This window comes from Carcharhinus amblyrhynchos, unplaced genomic scaffold (genome assembly GCF_965287045.1).
Source record: "Carcharhinus amblyrhynchos unplaced genomic scaffold, sCarAmb.v2.hapA scaffold_54, whole genome shotgun sequence".
In the NCBI taxonomy this organism is placed as follows: Eukaryota; Metazoa; Chordata; class Chondrichthyes; order Carcharhiniformes; family Carcharhinidae; genus Carcharhinus; species Carcharhinus amblyrhynchos.
The window spans coordinates 564,120-582,334 of record NW_027649795.1 but is presented as its reverse complement, the minus strand read 5'-3'; the positions used below and the strand labels follow the sequence as shown (position 1 = coordinate 582,334).

Below are 18,215 nucleotides of genomic sequence, written 5' to 3'. Positions count from 1 at the left end.
TGCACTCTCCTGTTCTGCTGACATTAACAAGGTGAACCACACCTCTTCAATCCACTGCAAACACTTGTCATCGGGCAGCGAACACACTCATTCACCTTCATTTGCGTGAAGGAAATTAACAAACAAGAGGAGGCACACAGTACACAGATGTGGCTGATCCAGTCCATAACATAATAGGAGGTACAGGTTCACCCACAGAACACCTTTAAAGAGGCATAAATCAATGTGCCTAATGAATGACTCAATCCATCCCTCTGCAGTTAGGCCTCATGTTAAAATCGAGTCTGCACAAGGAACCTCGTCACATCTAACATCATCAATGTTAGAACCACGTCCCCAGTGGGGAGACGTGCTGGTAAGGAAGTATTGATTGGAGATTCAGGGCTACAATGTTGTGGTATCATAGAATCCTCCAGTGCAGAAGGAGACCCTTCGGCCCATCAAGTCTGTACCAACCACAATCCCAACAAAGTCCCACCTCCATAACCCGACACATTTATCGTAGCTAGTCCCCCAGACACTAAGGGGCAATTTAGCATGACCAATCCAACGAACCCGCACATCACTGGACTGTGGGAGGAAACTGGAAGACTTGAAGGAAACCCATGCAGACACGGAGAGAACATGCAAATTCCGCACAGACAGTGACCCAAAGCCGGTATTGAACCTGGCCCTGTGAGGCAGTAGTGCTAACCCACTGTGCCACCATGCCGCCCTGAAGCTTCTTCAAGACTCTTCAAACCAGATTTCCTGCAGGCATCCTGGAATTAGCACTTCCCATTCCTAATAACATTTTTATTTTGACGGTTTACCAATAGCATTTTGAACCTGTTTAAAGTTTATTGATTAGTGTCACAATTAGGCTTACATTGACACTGCAATGAAGTTACTGTAAAGTTCCCTAGTCGTCACACTCTGGCGCCCAGTCGGGTACACTGAGGGAGAATTTAGCACGGCCCAATGCACCCAAACCCCCACATCTTTGGACTGTGGGAGGAAACTGGAGCACCCGGAGGAAACCCATGCAGACGCAGGGAAAACGTGTAAACTCCACACAGACAGTGACCGAAAGCTGGTATTGAACCTAGGTCCTTGGTGCTGTAAGGCAGCAGTGCTAACCACTATCCTGTTGGAGCTCAGCCAAAGAATCCCACTAACATGGTGGCACAGTGGGTTAAGTGCTGCTGCCTCACAAGGCCAGGGGCCCGGGTTCAATTTCCAGCTTGGGTCACTGTCGGTGCAGAGTCTGCACGTTCTCTGCGTGGGTTTCCTCCGGGTGCTCCGGTTTCTTTCCACAAGCCAAAGGTTTGCTGGGTAGGGTACATCGGCTGTGCTAAATTCTCCCTGAGTGTACCCGAACAGGAGGCGGAGTGTGGTGACTGGGGGATTTTCACAGTAACTTCACTGCAGTGTTAATATAAGCCTACTTGTGACCAGTGAGTAAAAACTTAAACTTAAAGCATTTCCCATGGCCAAACCATCTAACCGCACATCTTTGGACACCAAGGGGCAATTTAGCACGGCCAATCCACCTAACCTGCACATCTCTGGACTATGGGAGGAAACAGGAGCTCCCTGTGCCACCCAGACTCAGTAAGTAACTGCAAACTCAGCCTATGTGTTACACGGAAGGCGGCCCTGACAGTATGATTTGTGCAGCTGACTGGGCCAATATTTTTTCTTTGCTTGGTTTAGGCAAACAGATCAAGATGAAATATTCAACTTGGCGGCAGCTGCTGCTTTGACACGTTAAACAACAGCGTGGGAGGATATTGGTTTAGGAACTGCTCTCACAAGCTCTCAATAATAAGCTGGTGAAATTGATGGCAGTGTTGATGGGATGGGGAAATTATTCCAGCCAGAAGAAACCAGGAAATGAAGCTTATGCAGTTGTGCTGATGGAGGGCTCTTGCTGCAAGGTGGGCAAAACAACCTAGGACATGTGCTGCTTAATCTTCTGTTGGTCATAGAATCCTACAGTGCAGAATGAAGCCATTCGGCCCATTGAATAAGCATCTACCACAATCCCACCCAGGCCCTATTCCTGTAACTCCACATATTTACTCTGCTAATCCCCCTGATAGGGGCAATTTAACATGGCCAATCCACTTAACCTACACATCATTGGACACTATTCAGCATGGCAATTTAGCATGGCCAATCCACCTAACGCGTACATCTCTGGACTGTGGGAGGAAACCGTAGCACCTGGAGGAAACCCATGCAGACGCGGGGAGAACATGCAGACTCTGCATGGACAGAGACCCAAGCTGGGAATTGAAGCCAGATCCCTGGCACCACTGTGTCACCAATATCTACTGTTCCTCCCCGCCAACATGCCATACACAGCACAGAAACAGGCCATTCAGCCCATCAGGGTCCTTCCAATGTTTGGACTCCGCTGGTGCCTTCTCCCACCCTCATTATTCCAGTTTACCAGTTTATCTTTCTATTCCTTCCCCCCTCCCCCCTCCCCTTCCCCACCAAAACCCATCTAAAGTATTTGCCTCAACACTCCCAGTGGTAGTGAGACCTCTCCTCACTCTATCGGGTAAAAAGTCTACAAGATTATAAGGGGCATAGATGAGGTGGATAGTCGGAGGCTTTTTCCCAGGATGGAAAGGTTGACTGCACAGGTTTAAGATGAGAGGGGGTAAGTTTCGGGGGGACCTGTGGGGAAGGTTTTTCACACAGAGGGTGGCGGGTGCCTGGAACATATTGTCTGTGGTGGAAGGAGGCACATTAACAAAGTTCAAGGTTTATCTTGATGGACACAAGGACAAGGGACAGCAGACACATGGGGAACACCACCACCTGCAAGTTCCCCTCTGAGCCACTCACTGTCCTGACTTGGAAATATATCGGCTATTCCTCCGCAGTCGCTGGGTCAAAATCCTGGAATTCCCTCCCTAGCGGCATTGTGGGTCAACCCACAGCACGTGGACTGCAGCGATTCAAGAAGGCAGCTCACCACCACCTTCTCAAGGGGCAACTAGGAATGGGCAATAAATGCTGGACCCAGTCAGTGACACTCATGTCCCAGGAATGAATTAAAAAAAACCCACATGAACGGTAGGTGAACAGAGAGTTGGAAGCTGCGTATTGGCGTGGCCTTGGTGGGCTTGTTCCTGTGCTGTGTTGTTCTTTGTAATGAGGTTTCTCCTGAACACTGTGGACTTATTAGTGACAGCCTTATATTAATAGTCTCGACTTCTGGTCTCTCCTCCCACCCTCCCAGTTCTGCTCGGCCACAAGTGGAAATATCTTTTCTATATTTAACCTAGCACATCCCTCAATAATTTCAAAACCTAATTATTCCACAACTTCTGTTTTGTTCTTAAAACAAGAAACTAGTGCAGCTTTCCCTGATAGATTAAACCCTCTGCATCATGCTTCTACATTTTTTCTTAACCTTCACCACTTCTCTGTATCCTTCTTCTAAGACTGAGACTAGGGGCAGCACAATGGCACAGTGGGTTAGCACTGGTGCCTCACAGCTCCAGAGATCTGGGTTCGATTCCTGGCTTGGGTCACTGTCTGTGTGGAATCGCACGTTCTCCCCCCATGTCTGCATGGGTTTCCTCCGGGTGCTCCGCTTTCGTCCCACAGATCAAAGATGTGCGGGATAGGTGGATCGGCCGTATTAATTGCCCCTTAGTGTCCAAAGAATTGTAGGTGAGGTGGATTAGCCACACTAAATTGCCCCTTAGTGTCAGGGGATTGGTAAGGGTAAATACGTGGGGTTATGGGGATGGGGCTAGGGTGGAATTAAGGTCGGTGCAGACTCGATGGGCCGAACGACCTCCTTCTGCACTATGGCACAGTGGTTAGCACTGCTGCCTCTCAGCACCACGGACTTGGGTTCGATTCCTGGCTTGGGTCACTGTCTGTGCAGTTTGCACTTTCTCCCCATGTCTGCATTCTGGGGCTCCAGTTTCCTCCCACAGTCTGAAAGATGTTCTGGTTAGGGAGCATTGGGCCATGCTAAATTCTCCCTCAGTGTAACCCGAACAGGCGCCGGAATGTAGCAACCAGGGGATTTTCACAGTGTAAGCCTTACATGTGACAATGATAAATAAAACTTTAAATGTGCAGAGTACTCCAAGGGTGATCCAAAGTTTGATATTGCACATTCTTTCCTCCTGTGTGATGTTGCCAATTCATAGTTGGTTAGAATTCAATGGTCCTTGCCATTCTTCATGCATGTGCTTGCAACGCAAGTGTCAACCGAGCACTCAACCACAGGAGGTTTTACCTGATGTCCACCTCTGCGCTTCTGAACAGGGATCACTGCATAACAAGCAGAGTCAACACATCGAGATGGGATTTCCCTTCATTGGTACAGGGACAATTGTACAGCCAAACCAAAGTCAGCAGACTTCAAAGTAAGGTTAAAAGTTTATTTATTAGTGTCACAAGTAAGGCTTACATTAACACCGCAACGAAGTTACAGTGAAATTCCCTTAGCTGCTACACTCCGGCGCCTGTTCGGGTCAATGCACCTAACCAGCATGTCTTTCAGGGCTGTGAGAGGAAACCAGAGCACCTGGAGGAAACCCACGCAGACATGGGGAGAATGTGCAGACTCCACACAGACAGTGACCCAAGCCAGGAATCGAACCCGGGTCCCCGGTGCTGTGAGGCAGCAGTGCTGACCCACTGTGCCACCGTGCGTATCTTTTGGACTGTGGAAGGAAACTGGAGGAAACCCATGCAGACATGGGGAGAACATGCAGACTCCGCGCAAGCACTCAAGTAACCTCTTATATTTACCCTGCTAATCCCCCTGACACTCAGGTCAATTTAGCATGGCCATGCATAGCGGTGCTAGCCACTGTGCCACTGCATCCCCCAGATTTCCCACTTATATTCACATCGCAATGAAGTTACTGTGAAAATTCCACTAGTCGTCACACTCTGGCGCCTGTTTGGGTTACACTGAGGGAGAATTTAGCACCTAATCAGCACGTCTTTCAGACTGTGGGAGGAAACTGGAGCACCCGGAGGAAACCCACGCAGACCCGGGGCGGGGGGCATGTGCAGACTCCACACAGACAGTGACTCGAGCTGGGAATCGAACCCAGGACCCTGGCGCTGTGAGGCAGCAGTGCTAACCCACTGTGCCGCCTCAAGCTTTCGGAAGCTACCTCATGTCCTAATGGGTTTTGTTTTGCTGCGTGGCCATCCCGTTACATTGAGGGAAGGATGCCAGTGACCATGGCTGATTAAGAATACACTTAGATCAAAAGCAAGCAGCTGCACTATTTAATTTCCAGACTCTCGCATCCCCTGACCTGTCACAAGGGAGCCAAGATCACAGTGCAATCTAGCTTCACTGCGCAGCCATTCTGAATCACTTCGGGTGGTCCTCAATAGACTGGAGCTTGAGGTTGGGATTTTTTTCCACTCAAAAGCACGTTTGCCTCTGATGTTTTAAACAGACATAAACAACGATAGTAGCAGGAATAAAACAACTTGCTGTTCCGAAGAAATGGGCCCACCTTGACTATCTCCACTCAATGCAGAGCTACTGTGTAATGTGGTATTATCTTCCCACTGTCCCTTTATAGGATCAGCACTGCTGCCTCACGGCGTCAGGGACCCGAGTTTGATTTTGCTCTCTGGTCACTGTCTGTACGGAGCCTGCACATTCTCTCCATGTCTGTGTGGGTTTCCTCCGGATGCTCCAATTTCCTCCCACGATCCAAAGATGGTTAGGTGGATTGGCCATGCTAAATTGCCCCCTTGTGTCCAAAAATGTGCAGGTTGGGTAGATTGGCCATGCTAAATTACTCCTTAGTATCCAAAGATGCATAGGTTAGGTGCATTAGCCATGCTAAATTGCCGCTTAGAGTCCAAAGATGTGCGGGTTAGGTGGATTGGCCATGCTAAATTGCCCCTTGGTGTCAGCGGGAATTGCCACTGACACTAAGGGGCAATTTAGCATGGTCAATCCACCTAACCCGCACATCTTTTGGACTGTGGAAGGAAACCGGACACGAGGAGAATGTGCAAACTCTGCACAGTCACCCGAAGCCGGAATCTCACCCGGGTCCCTGGCATTGTGAGGCAGCATTGCTAACCGCTGTGCCACCATGCCACCCTATTTGAATTCTATTTAAAAAATATCTGGGATTAAGAATCTACTGATGACCCATTGTCAGAAAAATCCACCTGGTTCCCTTTAGGGAAGGAAATCTGCCATCCTTACCCAGTCTGGCCTCCATGTGACTCCAGAGCCACAGCAATGTGGTTGATTCTCAACTGCCCTCCAAGGAGCAACTAGGGATGGGCAGTAAATGTTGGTCTTGTTAGTGACTCCCACATCCCATGAATGAATAGTGGGAGAAGAAAACTGCACCATCCTGGGGATACGCTGGGATTTTGTATAAGTACATTTTCCTTCTCTTTCCAGTAAAACCAGACAGAATCCTTCTAAGTTTCTATCTAGAAAGTGAAAGTAAGTTTTTTAATTGGCCTCCTGAGCCTGTGAAGCAGCAGTGCCACCGTGCCGCCCGAAATAAAGGACAAAGTGGAAAGGAAACTTCAATCATCCAATTAAAATGTGATTGAAAGGGTCAATAATACACCCCAGTCCCTGTGGTGCCCAGCATCGACTGTGCCCGCGGACATGGCATGCTCCTTCTCCAGGGACACTTAGCTGCAGTACAGGGGCAGACAGTCAGGTGGGATGACCCCCTCGGTCGTCTGCTGCCTGGACCTGTTTATGGCGAATTTTGCCAGGCCCAGGAGCAGGTTCACAAGGAGGTCTTCCTCCTTTCCCACCCCTCCCACCCCGATACCGAGTATCCAAAGATCAGAAGCGCGGAACTGAAATGCAGACAAAGCATCGACAGGAGGGTTTTGAGGAAACAAGAAAGGTTGTGCAGCCTCCAATGCGAAACATAGACGTGGCTCACGGACTCCACAAGATTGTAGAAAGGGCAAGTCTCTCGGCAGCCCGTGAACCGGTGCAACCCGAAGCTCGCGCAGCACTGCTACGTACACCACCCTCCACCCCAGCTGGTTAGCACCGCTGCTTCACAGCGCCAAGGACCTTGGTTCGATTCCCGGTTTGGGTCACTGTCTGTGCAGAGTCTGCACATTCTCCCCGTATCTGTGTGGGTTTCCTCCGGGTGCTCCAGTTTCCTCCCACAGTCTGAAAGATGTGCTGCATTGACCCAAACAGGCACTGGAGTGTGGCAACTAGGGGATTTTCACAGTAACTTCATTGCAGTGTTAATGTAAGTCTTGCTTGTGACGAATAAATAAACTTTAAATTTTTAACTTCCCCTCCTTTTGGGAGCTGCCCCTTTTAATTTATCCCTTAGTTAATTTGGTTAGCCAAAAAGAGCAGTAACCTGATAATCAATCCAATTGTGGGGAATAGAGTCATAGGGGTTTACAGTATGTTAACAGGTCCTTCGGTCCAACTTCTCCATGCCACTGTTTTTTTTAAATCCCTAAGCGTTTGGCCTATATCCCTCTATATCCATCTTACGCATGTAACTGTCTAAATGCTTTTTCAAAGACAAAACTGTAACTGCTTATATTACTTCCTCTGGCAGCTCGTTCCAGACACTCACCACCCTGTGTGTGAAAAAATTGCCCCTCTGGACGCTTTTGTATCTCTCCCCTCTTACTTTAAACCTATACCCTCTAATTTTAGACTCCCCGACCTTTGGGAAAAGATACTGACTATCTAGCTGATCTGTGCCCCTCATTATTTTATGGACCTCTATAAGGTCACCCCTCAGCCTCCTACGCTCCAGAGAAAAAAGTCCCAGTCTATCCAGCCTCTCCTTATAACTCAATCCATCAAGTCCCACGCAGACACGGGGAGAATGTGCAGACTCCGCACAGACAGTGACCCAAACCGGGAATCCTAGTAAATCCTTTCTGCACTCTTTCTAGTTTAATAATATCCTTTCTATAATAGGGTGACCACAACTGTCGATATGTCATCACAGGTATACAAGAACAGGCAGTGGGACAAAAGACAGAGACAGCAGCAGCCATCTGCCAGTGGATTTATGTCTTCAGGCAAAGCTTCATCTCGATAGTGAAGGTACCACAGATAACAAAGAAGAAAGAAGTCCAGATCGAAGATTCAACAAAGACCCAAAGATTCCAGAAGATGGCAAACCTGGCTGTAATTTACAGAGCGACTAAAAACTCTATTCTTTTTTGTTACTAAGTGGGAATTGTATTTATATAAACAACATTCCATTAGAATCATGTTTTATCCAGTTTGTTCATAGTTTAGCTGACCTGTTAGTTAGATAAAGTGTTACTTGTTGATTTTAAAGGGAGAGGGCCTGATTTTACCATTGTATTGTGCCAGTTTTTGGGTGCCAAAAACTTGGTAAAGTCGGGTGTGAGTCAAGTAGCACGATCCGCACCTGCCTCCGCGCTGGTTCCCTCTTCACCAAGATCCGAAAATGGATGCGACTGGGACAGCGCCTGAAAGGGGCACAACGGCCATTTAAATGTATTTGCATCCGCTGCCACTCTGCCTGAGATCAGTGAGGGGGGAAGGGGGGAGTCCGCTGCCACTCTGCCTGAGATCAGAGAGGGGGAAGGGGGGAGTCCGCTGCCACTCTGCCTGAGATCAGTGAGGGGGAAGGGGGTTCCGCTGCCACTCTGCCTGAGATCAGTGAGGGGGAAGGGGGTTCCGCTGCCACTCTGCCTGAGATCAGTGAGGGGGAAGGGGGTTCCGCTGCCACTCTGCCTGAGATCAGTGAGGGGAGAAGGAGGTTCCGCTGCCACTCTGCCTGAGATCAGTGAGGGGGAAGGGGGGAGTCCGCTGCCACTCTGCCTGAGATCAGTGAGGGGGAAGGGGGGAGTCCGCTGCCACTCTGCCTGAGATCAGTGAGGGAGAAGGGGGTTCCGCTGCCACTCTGCCTGAGATCAGTGAGGGGGAAGGGGGTTCCGCTGCCACTCTGCCTGAGATCAGTGAGGGGGAAGGGGGTTCCGCTGCCACTCTGCCTGAGATCAGTGAGGGGGAAGGGGGGAGTCCGCTGCCACTCTGCCTGAGATCAGTGAGGGGGAAGGGGGGAGTCCGCTGCCACTCTGCCTGAGATCAGTGAGGGGGAAGGGGAGAGTCCGCTGCCACTCTGCCTGAGATCAGCGAGGGGGAAGGGGGGAGTCCGCTGCCACTCTGCCTGTGATCAGTGAGGGGGAAGGGGGTTCTGCTGCCACTCTGCCTGTGATCAGTGAGGGGGAAGGGGGGAGTCCGCTGCCACTCTGTCTGAGGTCAGTGAGGGGGGAGGGAGGTTCCGCTGCCACTCTGCCTGAGGTCAGTGAGGGGGAAGGAGGTTCCGCTGCCACTCTGCCTGAGATCAGTGAGGGGGAAGGAGGAGGGGGGAACCGTGGTGGATCAGTAATGTTGTGGGGGGAGTGGGGCCATGTCTGTGTGGGCCAGGGGGAGGTATTACCTGGCCCGAGGGGGATGCGGCAGGGGAGCAGCATTCTATCATTTTCTTTTCTCTGCGCACGCACAGTTGGAGACTCCGATCGAAGCTGCAGGATTGGGGGCGACGTTAAGCCCTGCCCACAGGCATGAATCACTGATATTTTTACAGTCAGAGTGTGTATGGGGGCGCCTGAGAACGGGTCTAAAAGCCAGATCTGAAACTTTTCAAAATGGTAAAATTGGGCTCAGAGTCTCAGGTAATAACTTTGATTTAACCACAAAAAGTTGCTGACAAGTAGATGGTACTACGTCTCACACACTCTTTAACAGATTATGAGGCCAGGTACTCGTTCAGTGGTTAGGTGTTAGTTCTCAGAGAAGGGAGTCAACCTCTCTTTGGTAACACTATCCTGGGAGAACTCTTGACTGTCCTTTAAACCCTGGATGGGGCTTGTGACTGCCTGGAAAGTTGACGACCCACACTGGCCTAAAGCTACTCCTGTCACATCGTTCCGACCACAGCCACACAAGAGGATAAGAGACCGACACTGACCAGCTGTTCCCCCGACAACACCTCCAGTAAACGGATCAGCATGCGTCCGTCCCTCAGGTCCGTGTACAGGTCTGTGATCCGACACGTCACTCTTGCCAAGTGCGAGTTCACCCATTTTGTGAATGTCTTCTTCTGCACAGCTTCACGTTCGTCTGAAACAAAAGGCAGGAGAGTTTAAGTTTATTTATTAGTGTCACGAGTAGACTTGCATCACATACGGACATTCTCTCTTCCACTTTCTTCCATCAGGAAAAAGATATAAAAGTCTGAGGTCACGTACCGACTGACCCAAGAACAGCTTCTTCCCTGCTGCTGTCAGACTTTTGAATGGACCTACCTCGCATTAAGTTGACCTTTCTCTACACCCTACTGTGACTTTAACACTACATTCTGCACCCCCTCCTTTCCTTCTCTATGAATGGTATGTTTTGTCTGTATAGTGTGCAAGAAACAATACTTTTCACTGTATACCAATACATGTAACAATAATAAATCAAATCAAATGTATCTGCTTCCACTATCTCCCCCAGCAGTGAGTTCTAGGCACCCCCTGTGTAAAAAAACATGCCTCGTACATCTCCTTTAAACCTTGCCCCTTGCACCTTAAACCTGTGCACCCCTCTAGACTCTTCCACCCTGGGAAAAAGCTTCTGACTATCCACTCTGTCCGTGCCTCTCATAATCTTGTAGACTTCTATCAGGTCTCCCCTCAACTTCCGTCGTTCCAGTGAGAACAAACCAAGTTTCTCCAACCTCTCCTCATAGGTAAGGCCCTCCATACCAGGCAACATCCTTGTAAATCTTTTCTGTACCCTCTCCAAAGCCTCCACATCTTTCTGATAGCGTGGCGACCCCAGTAATATATTCCAGATCCTAAACATTCACTGCGTGAAAAAGATTTACCTCAACTCACTTTTGGTTCACCCTCCCACCCATTGACTCTGTCTACACTTCCTGCTGCATCGGAAAAGCAGCCAGCATAATTAAGGACCCCACACACCCCGGACATTCTCTCTTCCACCTTCCTCCTTCAGGAAAGATATACAGAAGTCTGAGGTCACGTACCAACCAACTCAAGAACAGCTTCTTCCCTGCTGCTGTCAGACTTTTGAATGGACCTACCTCGTATTAAGTTGCTTTTTCTCTACACCCTAGCTACGACTGTAACACTACATTCTGCACCCTCTCCTTTCCTTCTCTATGAACGGTATGCTTTGTCTGTACAGCTTGCAAGTAACTACACTTTTCTCTGTATACTAATACATGTGACAATAATAAATCAAATCAAAATCAAATGGTTCATTTATCATAGAATCCCTACAGAACAGAAGGAGGCCAATTGGCCTATGGAGTTTGTACCGACGACAATCCCACCCAGACCATATTCCTTTACCCCACACATTTACCCTGCTAATCCCACTGACACTAAGGGGCAATTTAACATGACCAATCAACCTAACCAGCATGTCTTTCGGACTGTGGGAGGAAACCGGAGCACCCAGAGGAAACCCACGCAGGAAAGGCTCAGTGGCACAGTGGTTAGCACTGCTGCCTCACAGTGTGTGATGATGTGGGTATGCCGGCGTTGGACTGGCGTAAACACAGTAAAAAGTCTGACAACACCAGGTTTTAGTCCCCAGGGACCCGGGTTCGATTCCTGGCTTGGGTCACTGTCTGTGTGGAGTTTGCACATTCTCCCCGTGTCTGTGTGGGTATCCTCCGGGTGCTCCGGCTTCCTCCCACAGTCCAAAGGTGTGCGGGTTAGGTGGATTGGCCGTGCTATATTGTCCCTTAGTGTCAGGGGACTAGCTAGGGTAAATGTATGGGGTTATGGGGATAGGGGCTGGGTGATTGGTGCAGACTTGATGGCCTGAATGGCCTTCTCTGATTCAATGATTCAGATAAGGGGGAGAAAGTGCAATCTCCACGCTGACCGAGGCTGGAATTGAACCTGCGTGTCTGGCACTGTGGGGCAGCAGTGTTAACCCACTGTGCCACCCCATCAATAATTGTAAATTTGTGTCCCTCTGACCAGCGGGAACAGTTTCTCGCTGTCTACTCCTCTATCCAATCTCTAAACCACCTCTTCTCTAAGGAAGGCAACCCCGGCTTCTCCAGTCTGTCCTCGACACTGGCACCATTCTGCAAACTCTTTCCCGCACCCTCTCTAAAGCCCTCATATCCTTCCTCAAGCACAGTGCCCGGAATCAGACACAATACTAGTGCTGCAGTGCTTTGTAAAGTTCCATCGTAACTTCCTTTTGGCGTCCCATTTACAAAGTGAATAATTAGGCTGGCACCAGAGTTCTGAACAGTTAGAGAAAAGGCTGGTTCTTCATAGAAATCCTGCACAATGGGAGTGAATGGAAAGGGATCTGGGTCCAACTGAGGGTGAACGAGAATCATTGGCATTCTACACACTTAGCTTTGCATCCTCTGGTTGCTTGCTGCTACAGGCCAGGAAACAATCTCACCTCAGTAGGTGGTGCTCTCTGGCTCTGAAGGCAAGTGTGCCCACATCTATAACAAAGTGTTGCCAGCCTTGGCATGACTGTAATATCAACGAGGCAGCAACATCTTTCAGAGACTCGTTCAGTCATCTGAAAAAACCCCCAACTAACACCTCAGAAAATTTGGCATGTCCAACTTTTACAGATGCCCCATAGAAAGCATTCTTTCTGGTTGTATCGCAGCTTGGTATGGGCTCCTGCTCTGACCAAGACCATAAGGAGCTACGAAAGGTCGTGAATGTAGCCCAGTCCATCACACAAACCAACCTCCCATCCACTGACTCGAGAAAATATGATTTCATGTTCCTGAACTCATGTTCAATATCTGCACTCACTCATTTGATATAAAGCAGAGTACAACAAGCATCTGTTTCTCTTACAGGCTTACAATTTCTGACACCAGACACATTAATTTTGGTTCCCTCTGTTGTAGAAAATATCCTCATTTGATCTTCATCTGACTCTGTCTACACTTCCCACTGCTTCAGCAAAGCAGCCGGCATAATTAAAGACCCCACGCACCCCGGACATTCTCTCTTCCACCTTCTTCCGTCGGGCAAAAGATACAAAAGTCTGAGGTCACGTGCCAACCAACTCAAGAACAGCTTCTTCCCTGCTGCTGTCAGACTTTTGAATGGACCTACCTCACATTAAGTTGATCTTTCTCTACACCCTCGCTGTGACTGTAACACTACATTCTGCACCCTCTCCTTTCCTTCTCTATGAAGGGTATGCTTTGGCTGTATAGCATCCAAGGATCAATACTTTTCACTGTATGTTAATATATATGACAATAATAAATCAAATCAAGTCAGCCTGTCCACTTTCCAACACAGGGTTGCCTCGCATCTTTCCAACATCGAATAGGTTTCCGAAGTTGACCCAAACTGTGGATCAGTGATTCTGAGCAATTGCTTATCACCCATCTACACAACTTTACTATAAGCACCCACGGCGGCACAGTGGCTTAGCACTGCTGCCTCACCGCGCCAAGGGCCCGGTTCAATACCAGCTTGGGTCACTTTCTGTGCGGAGTCTGCATGTTCTCCCCGTGTCTGCGTGGGTTTCCTCCTGGTGCTCCGGTTTCCTCCCACAGTCTGAAAGGTGTGCTGATTAGGTGCTAAAATGCCCCGTACTGTAGGCGCCTAGGGGATTTTTACAGTAACTTCATCGTGATGTTAATGTAAGTCTACTTGTGGCTAATAAATGAATCATAGAATCTGTATGGTACTAAAGGAGGCCATTCAGCCCATCCAGTCTGCACTGACCACAATAACACCCAGGCCCTATTCCCGCAACCACACATATTTACCCTGCTAATCCCCCGACACTAAGGGCCAACTTAGCACGGCCAAACCACCTAATCTGCACATCTTTGGAGTGTCGGAGGAAACTGGAGCACCCGGAGGAAACCCACGCAGACATGGAGAGAATGTGCAGATTTCCAAGCTCTATGTGGAGTTTGCACATTCTCCCTGTGTCTGCACCTGTGTCTCTGTCCAGAGCACCCAGAGGAAACCTAAGCAGACATGAGGAGTACATGCAGGCTCCACATAGAGCTTGGGAGTCTGCATGTTCTCCCCGCATCTGCATGGGTTTCCTCCGGGTACTCCAGTTTCCCCCCACAGTCTGAAAGATGTGCTGGTTAGGTGCTAAATTCACCCTCAGTGTACCTGAACAGGCATTGGAGTGTGGCGACTAGAGAATTTTCACAGTAACTTCATTGCAGTGTTAATGTAAGCCTATTTGTGACACTAATAAATAAACAAATAAACAACAGTTAAAGAAAAAACCATCTGCACGGATGCAAAATGCTCAGTGCTGTTCTCAACAGCATTGTCAGTCTTTGGGTTGAACACAGAGAAATAAACAGCAATAAAATTTGGAAATTCTTCTTCTCAATATGATACACACCACTGGCTCTTTCCCAGTTCTTGCTGTCCTGTAGCCAGCTACTGGATAGCACATGATATTGGCCGATGAAGGCATTCTTTATATTTCCCCTCACAATACTCCCATGTCCCAAAGACACCTATATTCCAAACTACAGCACCAAGACAAACGACGGTGGAACAGTGGTTAGCACTGCTGCCTCACAGCGCAGAGACCCAGGTTTGATTCCCAGCCTTGGGTCTGTGCGAAGTCTGCACTTTCTCCCCGTATCTGCTTGGGTTTCCTCCCACAGTCTGAAAGACGTGCTGGTTAGGTGCAATGGCCATGCTAAATTCTCCCTTAGTGTACCTGAACAGGCACTGGAGTGTGGTGACTAGGAGATTTTCACAGTAACTTCATCGTGTGCGCCATGTGTTGTGTGTATCGTGTGTGTCAAGTGTTTCTGTGTATGATAAAGCTATGTTCTAAACTCAGGAGCTGGCCCAGTGGGCCGCTGATCTTTTCACATGTGCATCCCTTGCTCTGCCTGGTACCTCATCTGACAATCAAAATATAAACTCTCCACCCCTTAGTCAATATTGGAGCTGCCAACTGCAGTTAAAAAATAACCAACTCTACATAATCTGGAATTGGAGACCAGATAGCAATAAAAATGAGACCTTGATGGAACAAACAAAAGAGATCGATCTCTTTAAAGCCACCAGTTATTAAACTAGAAAGAGTACAGAAAAGATTTACTAGGATGCTACCGGGGCTTGATGGATTGAGTTATAAGGAGAGGCTGGATAGACTGGGACGTTTTTTCTTGGGAGCGTAAGAGGCTGAGGGGTGACTTTATAGAGGTCTATAAAATAATGAGGGGCGCAGATCAGCTAGATAGTCAATATCTTTTCCCAAAGGTAGGGGAGTCTAAAACTAGAGGCTTAAGGTGAGAGGGGAGAGATACAAAAGGGTCCAGAGGGGCAATTTTTTCACACAAAGGGTGGTGAGTGTCTGGAATGAGCTGCCAGGGGTAGTAGTAGAGGCAGGTACAATTTTGTCTTTTAAAAAGCGTTTAGACAGTTACATGGGTAGGATGGGTATAGAGGGATATGGGCCAAACGCGGGCAATTAGAGGTTAAAGAAAGGGACAGCCTGGAGAAGTTGGGCTGAAGGGCCTGTTTCCATGCTGTAAACCTCTATGACCCTGATTGAAAGGTAAAACACATGGCTGCTTATGCACAATCCACCAATCACCATCTTTTCAGAGTATTAACTTTGATCTTTATTTAACCATCAGGGCTTTGATGAGAAGGTCAGATGTTGAAACTGTTTATATGTTTTAATCTGCTGGATAAATAAATAGCCATTCCTCTGCTGAATTCCAGCAGCTGCCTGCAGCAATGGGTAGCAGAGATAGCATCACTCCTATGCAAGGCCCTGGGGCCATCCACACATAACAATGTGATAACACTGCAGAGAGCTCTTTCCATGGGGGACACAATCCAGGTGGGACCCCAAGTCCAAAAGGAAACAGTTGCTGAAGGATTGATTAGAATCATAGAATTCCTACATTGCAGAAAGAGGCCATTTGGCCCATCAAGTTTGTACTGACCACAATCCCACTTAGGCCCTATCCCCATAACCCCATGCATTTACCTTAGCTAATCCCCCTGACACTAAGGGGTGATTTAGCGTAGCCAATCCACTGAACCCGCACATCTGTAGGTTACAATGGGAGAGCGAGCTGGATGGGTGAAGAGCCTATCTGTTTGTACCCTTGTGATCACAGTGACATTGTAAGGGACATTATGCTTACATAGCAAAGTCAAATGTTCCATGAACGTCTGGGGTTTGGAAGCAGGGGGGAATAACCATAAATATGGGTGTTAAAAAAAAGTGTTTACCAGGGTGTCACAAGTACATTTACCCACACTGCATGCATTGCACTGTCCTTGTATTACAAGGGCATTAGCAACAAACTTGCATACCTAACAGTTGATTGATCCCTTGCCAATAACCATAGAATCCCTACAGTGCAGGAGGAGACCATTCAGCCCATCGAATCTGCACCGATCACAATCCCACCAAGGCCCCATCCCCATAACCCAATACAATTTTCACAGCTAGTCCCCTGTAATAACTCCATGGAGGCAAAGGTCCCGTCACCAAGTTACTTTATTTACACCGTACATCTGTACACAGCCGGCTCTCCAGTTGCTCCCTGCTGAATGCAGGCTGGGAGTCTGACACACCTGCCTTAAACAGGGAGGACAAGGCTCCCTCAGTAATTTCTTTTAAGGTACCAACCAAACAACTAAATCAAATTAACTGAGGGACAAATTAAAAACAACAGCTCCCTAAAAGGAGGGGGACCCGGCAAACCAAAAATTGAAGCAGAAAGGAAACTTAAAACATCAAATCAAAATGTGGTTACCTGATAATACACCCCAGCCCCTGCGGTGCCCAGCGGGCACGGAATAGGACTCATCAGGTAATTCATACTCTTGCAAGCCAAGCTCAATAGTCTGCCTGAAGTCATCACATCCCCCTAACACTAAGGTGCAATTTAGCACGGCCAATCCACCGAACCTGCACATCCCCAGACCATGGAAGGAAACCGGAGCACCCGGAGGAAACCCACACAGACACGAGGGAGAGAACGTGCAAACTCCACACACAGACAGTGACCCGAGGCTAGAATCGAATCCGGGTCGCTGCCACTGTGAGGCAGCAGTGCTTAGTCAATGATTCATCTTTACATTGAGTTGGGTTGTATCTGCAAATAAAGTCATCTGGCCTTCCCTTGCTTTGAAGTAGAAACCCAGGAACTGGTCCATATAATCGAGGTATTTAAATAGGAATCAGATGAGCGTCTGAAAAGAAACAATGCATGCAAGGTGATGGAGAGAAGGCAGGAGAATGGCACGAGGCAGACACTCATTCGGAGATGCGATGCACAACATGATGGGATGAATGACCTGATTCTGAGACACACGCAGCACTCAGTAAGCAGGTTGCGAGAGGTTGACATAGCGCACAGGCAAGAGGTAACTTTTAAATCACCACCCATTGTAAAAAGGTTTCCGATTTTGAGAGCTGACGTTCATTGAGCTACAGAATCTAAAAATGTTCTTCAACAGGCAGCAGGAGTGGCACAGTGAGTTAGCACTGCTGTCTCAGAGCCAGGGACCCGGGTTCAATTCCCGGTCTTGGCTGACTGGCTGAGGTTTGCACATTCTCCCCCATGGTTTCTTCCCACAGTTCAAGGATTGTGTGGGTTAGGTGGATTGGCCATGCTAAATTGTCCCTTAGTGTCCAAAGATAGGTGGGTTAGGTGGATTGGCCAAGCTAAATTGTCCCTTAGTGTCCAAAGATGTGTATGTTAGGTGGATTGGCTATGCTAAATTGTCCCTTAATGTCCAAAGATGGGTGGGTTAGGTGAATAGACATTCCAAGGGAGAGTCTCAGAGCTCAGTATTCAGTCAACCACAAATTGACAGATGATATCAAATGAAGAGGCGCAGTTAAATCAAGAAAGGCAGTGCAGCAATCACACCCAGTTGATAAAGATGCATATGTGGGCACCATGAGGGCAGAGGAATCGAACCAAGATAAACTCAGCCCAAATCTGCACTGTGTGAGATAAATTTAACCACATGACGGCATGGCACATGAAGTGCAGGCATCAGCAGAACCACTGTGAAAAACTACAAGATGAAATTACAGGATGTTGCCTGGTATGGAGGGCATTAGCTACGAGGAGAGTTTGGGGGAAGTGGGTTTGTTCTCACTGAAGGTTGAAGGGCGACCTGATAGGCGTCTACAAGATTATGAGGGGCATGGACAGAGTGGATAGTCAGAA

The 18,215-nt window shown here is 48.4% G+C and overlaps 1 protein-coding gene across 4 annotated transcripts in view; it reads right to left on the bottom strand.

Annotated features, from left to right (window-relative positions):
• Positions 1-18,215, bottom strand: part of LOC145337623 (spectrin beta chain, non-erythrocytic 1-like) — a 304,515-nt gene that overhangs the window by 80,938 nt on the left and 205,362 nt on the right. For all 4 annotated transcript variants that reach the window (XM_080182424.1, XM_080182427.1, XM_080182425.1 and 1 more), the window contains one exon: positions 9,969-10,120. In XM_080182424.1, coding sequence (XP_080038550.1) covers positions 9,969-10,120 — 152 coding nt within the window. The remainder of the gene's footprint in view (positions 1-9,968; positions 10,121-18,215) is intronic.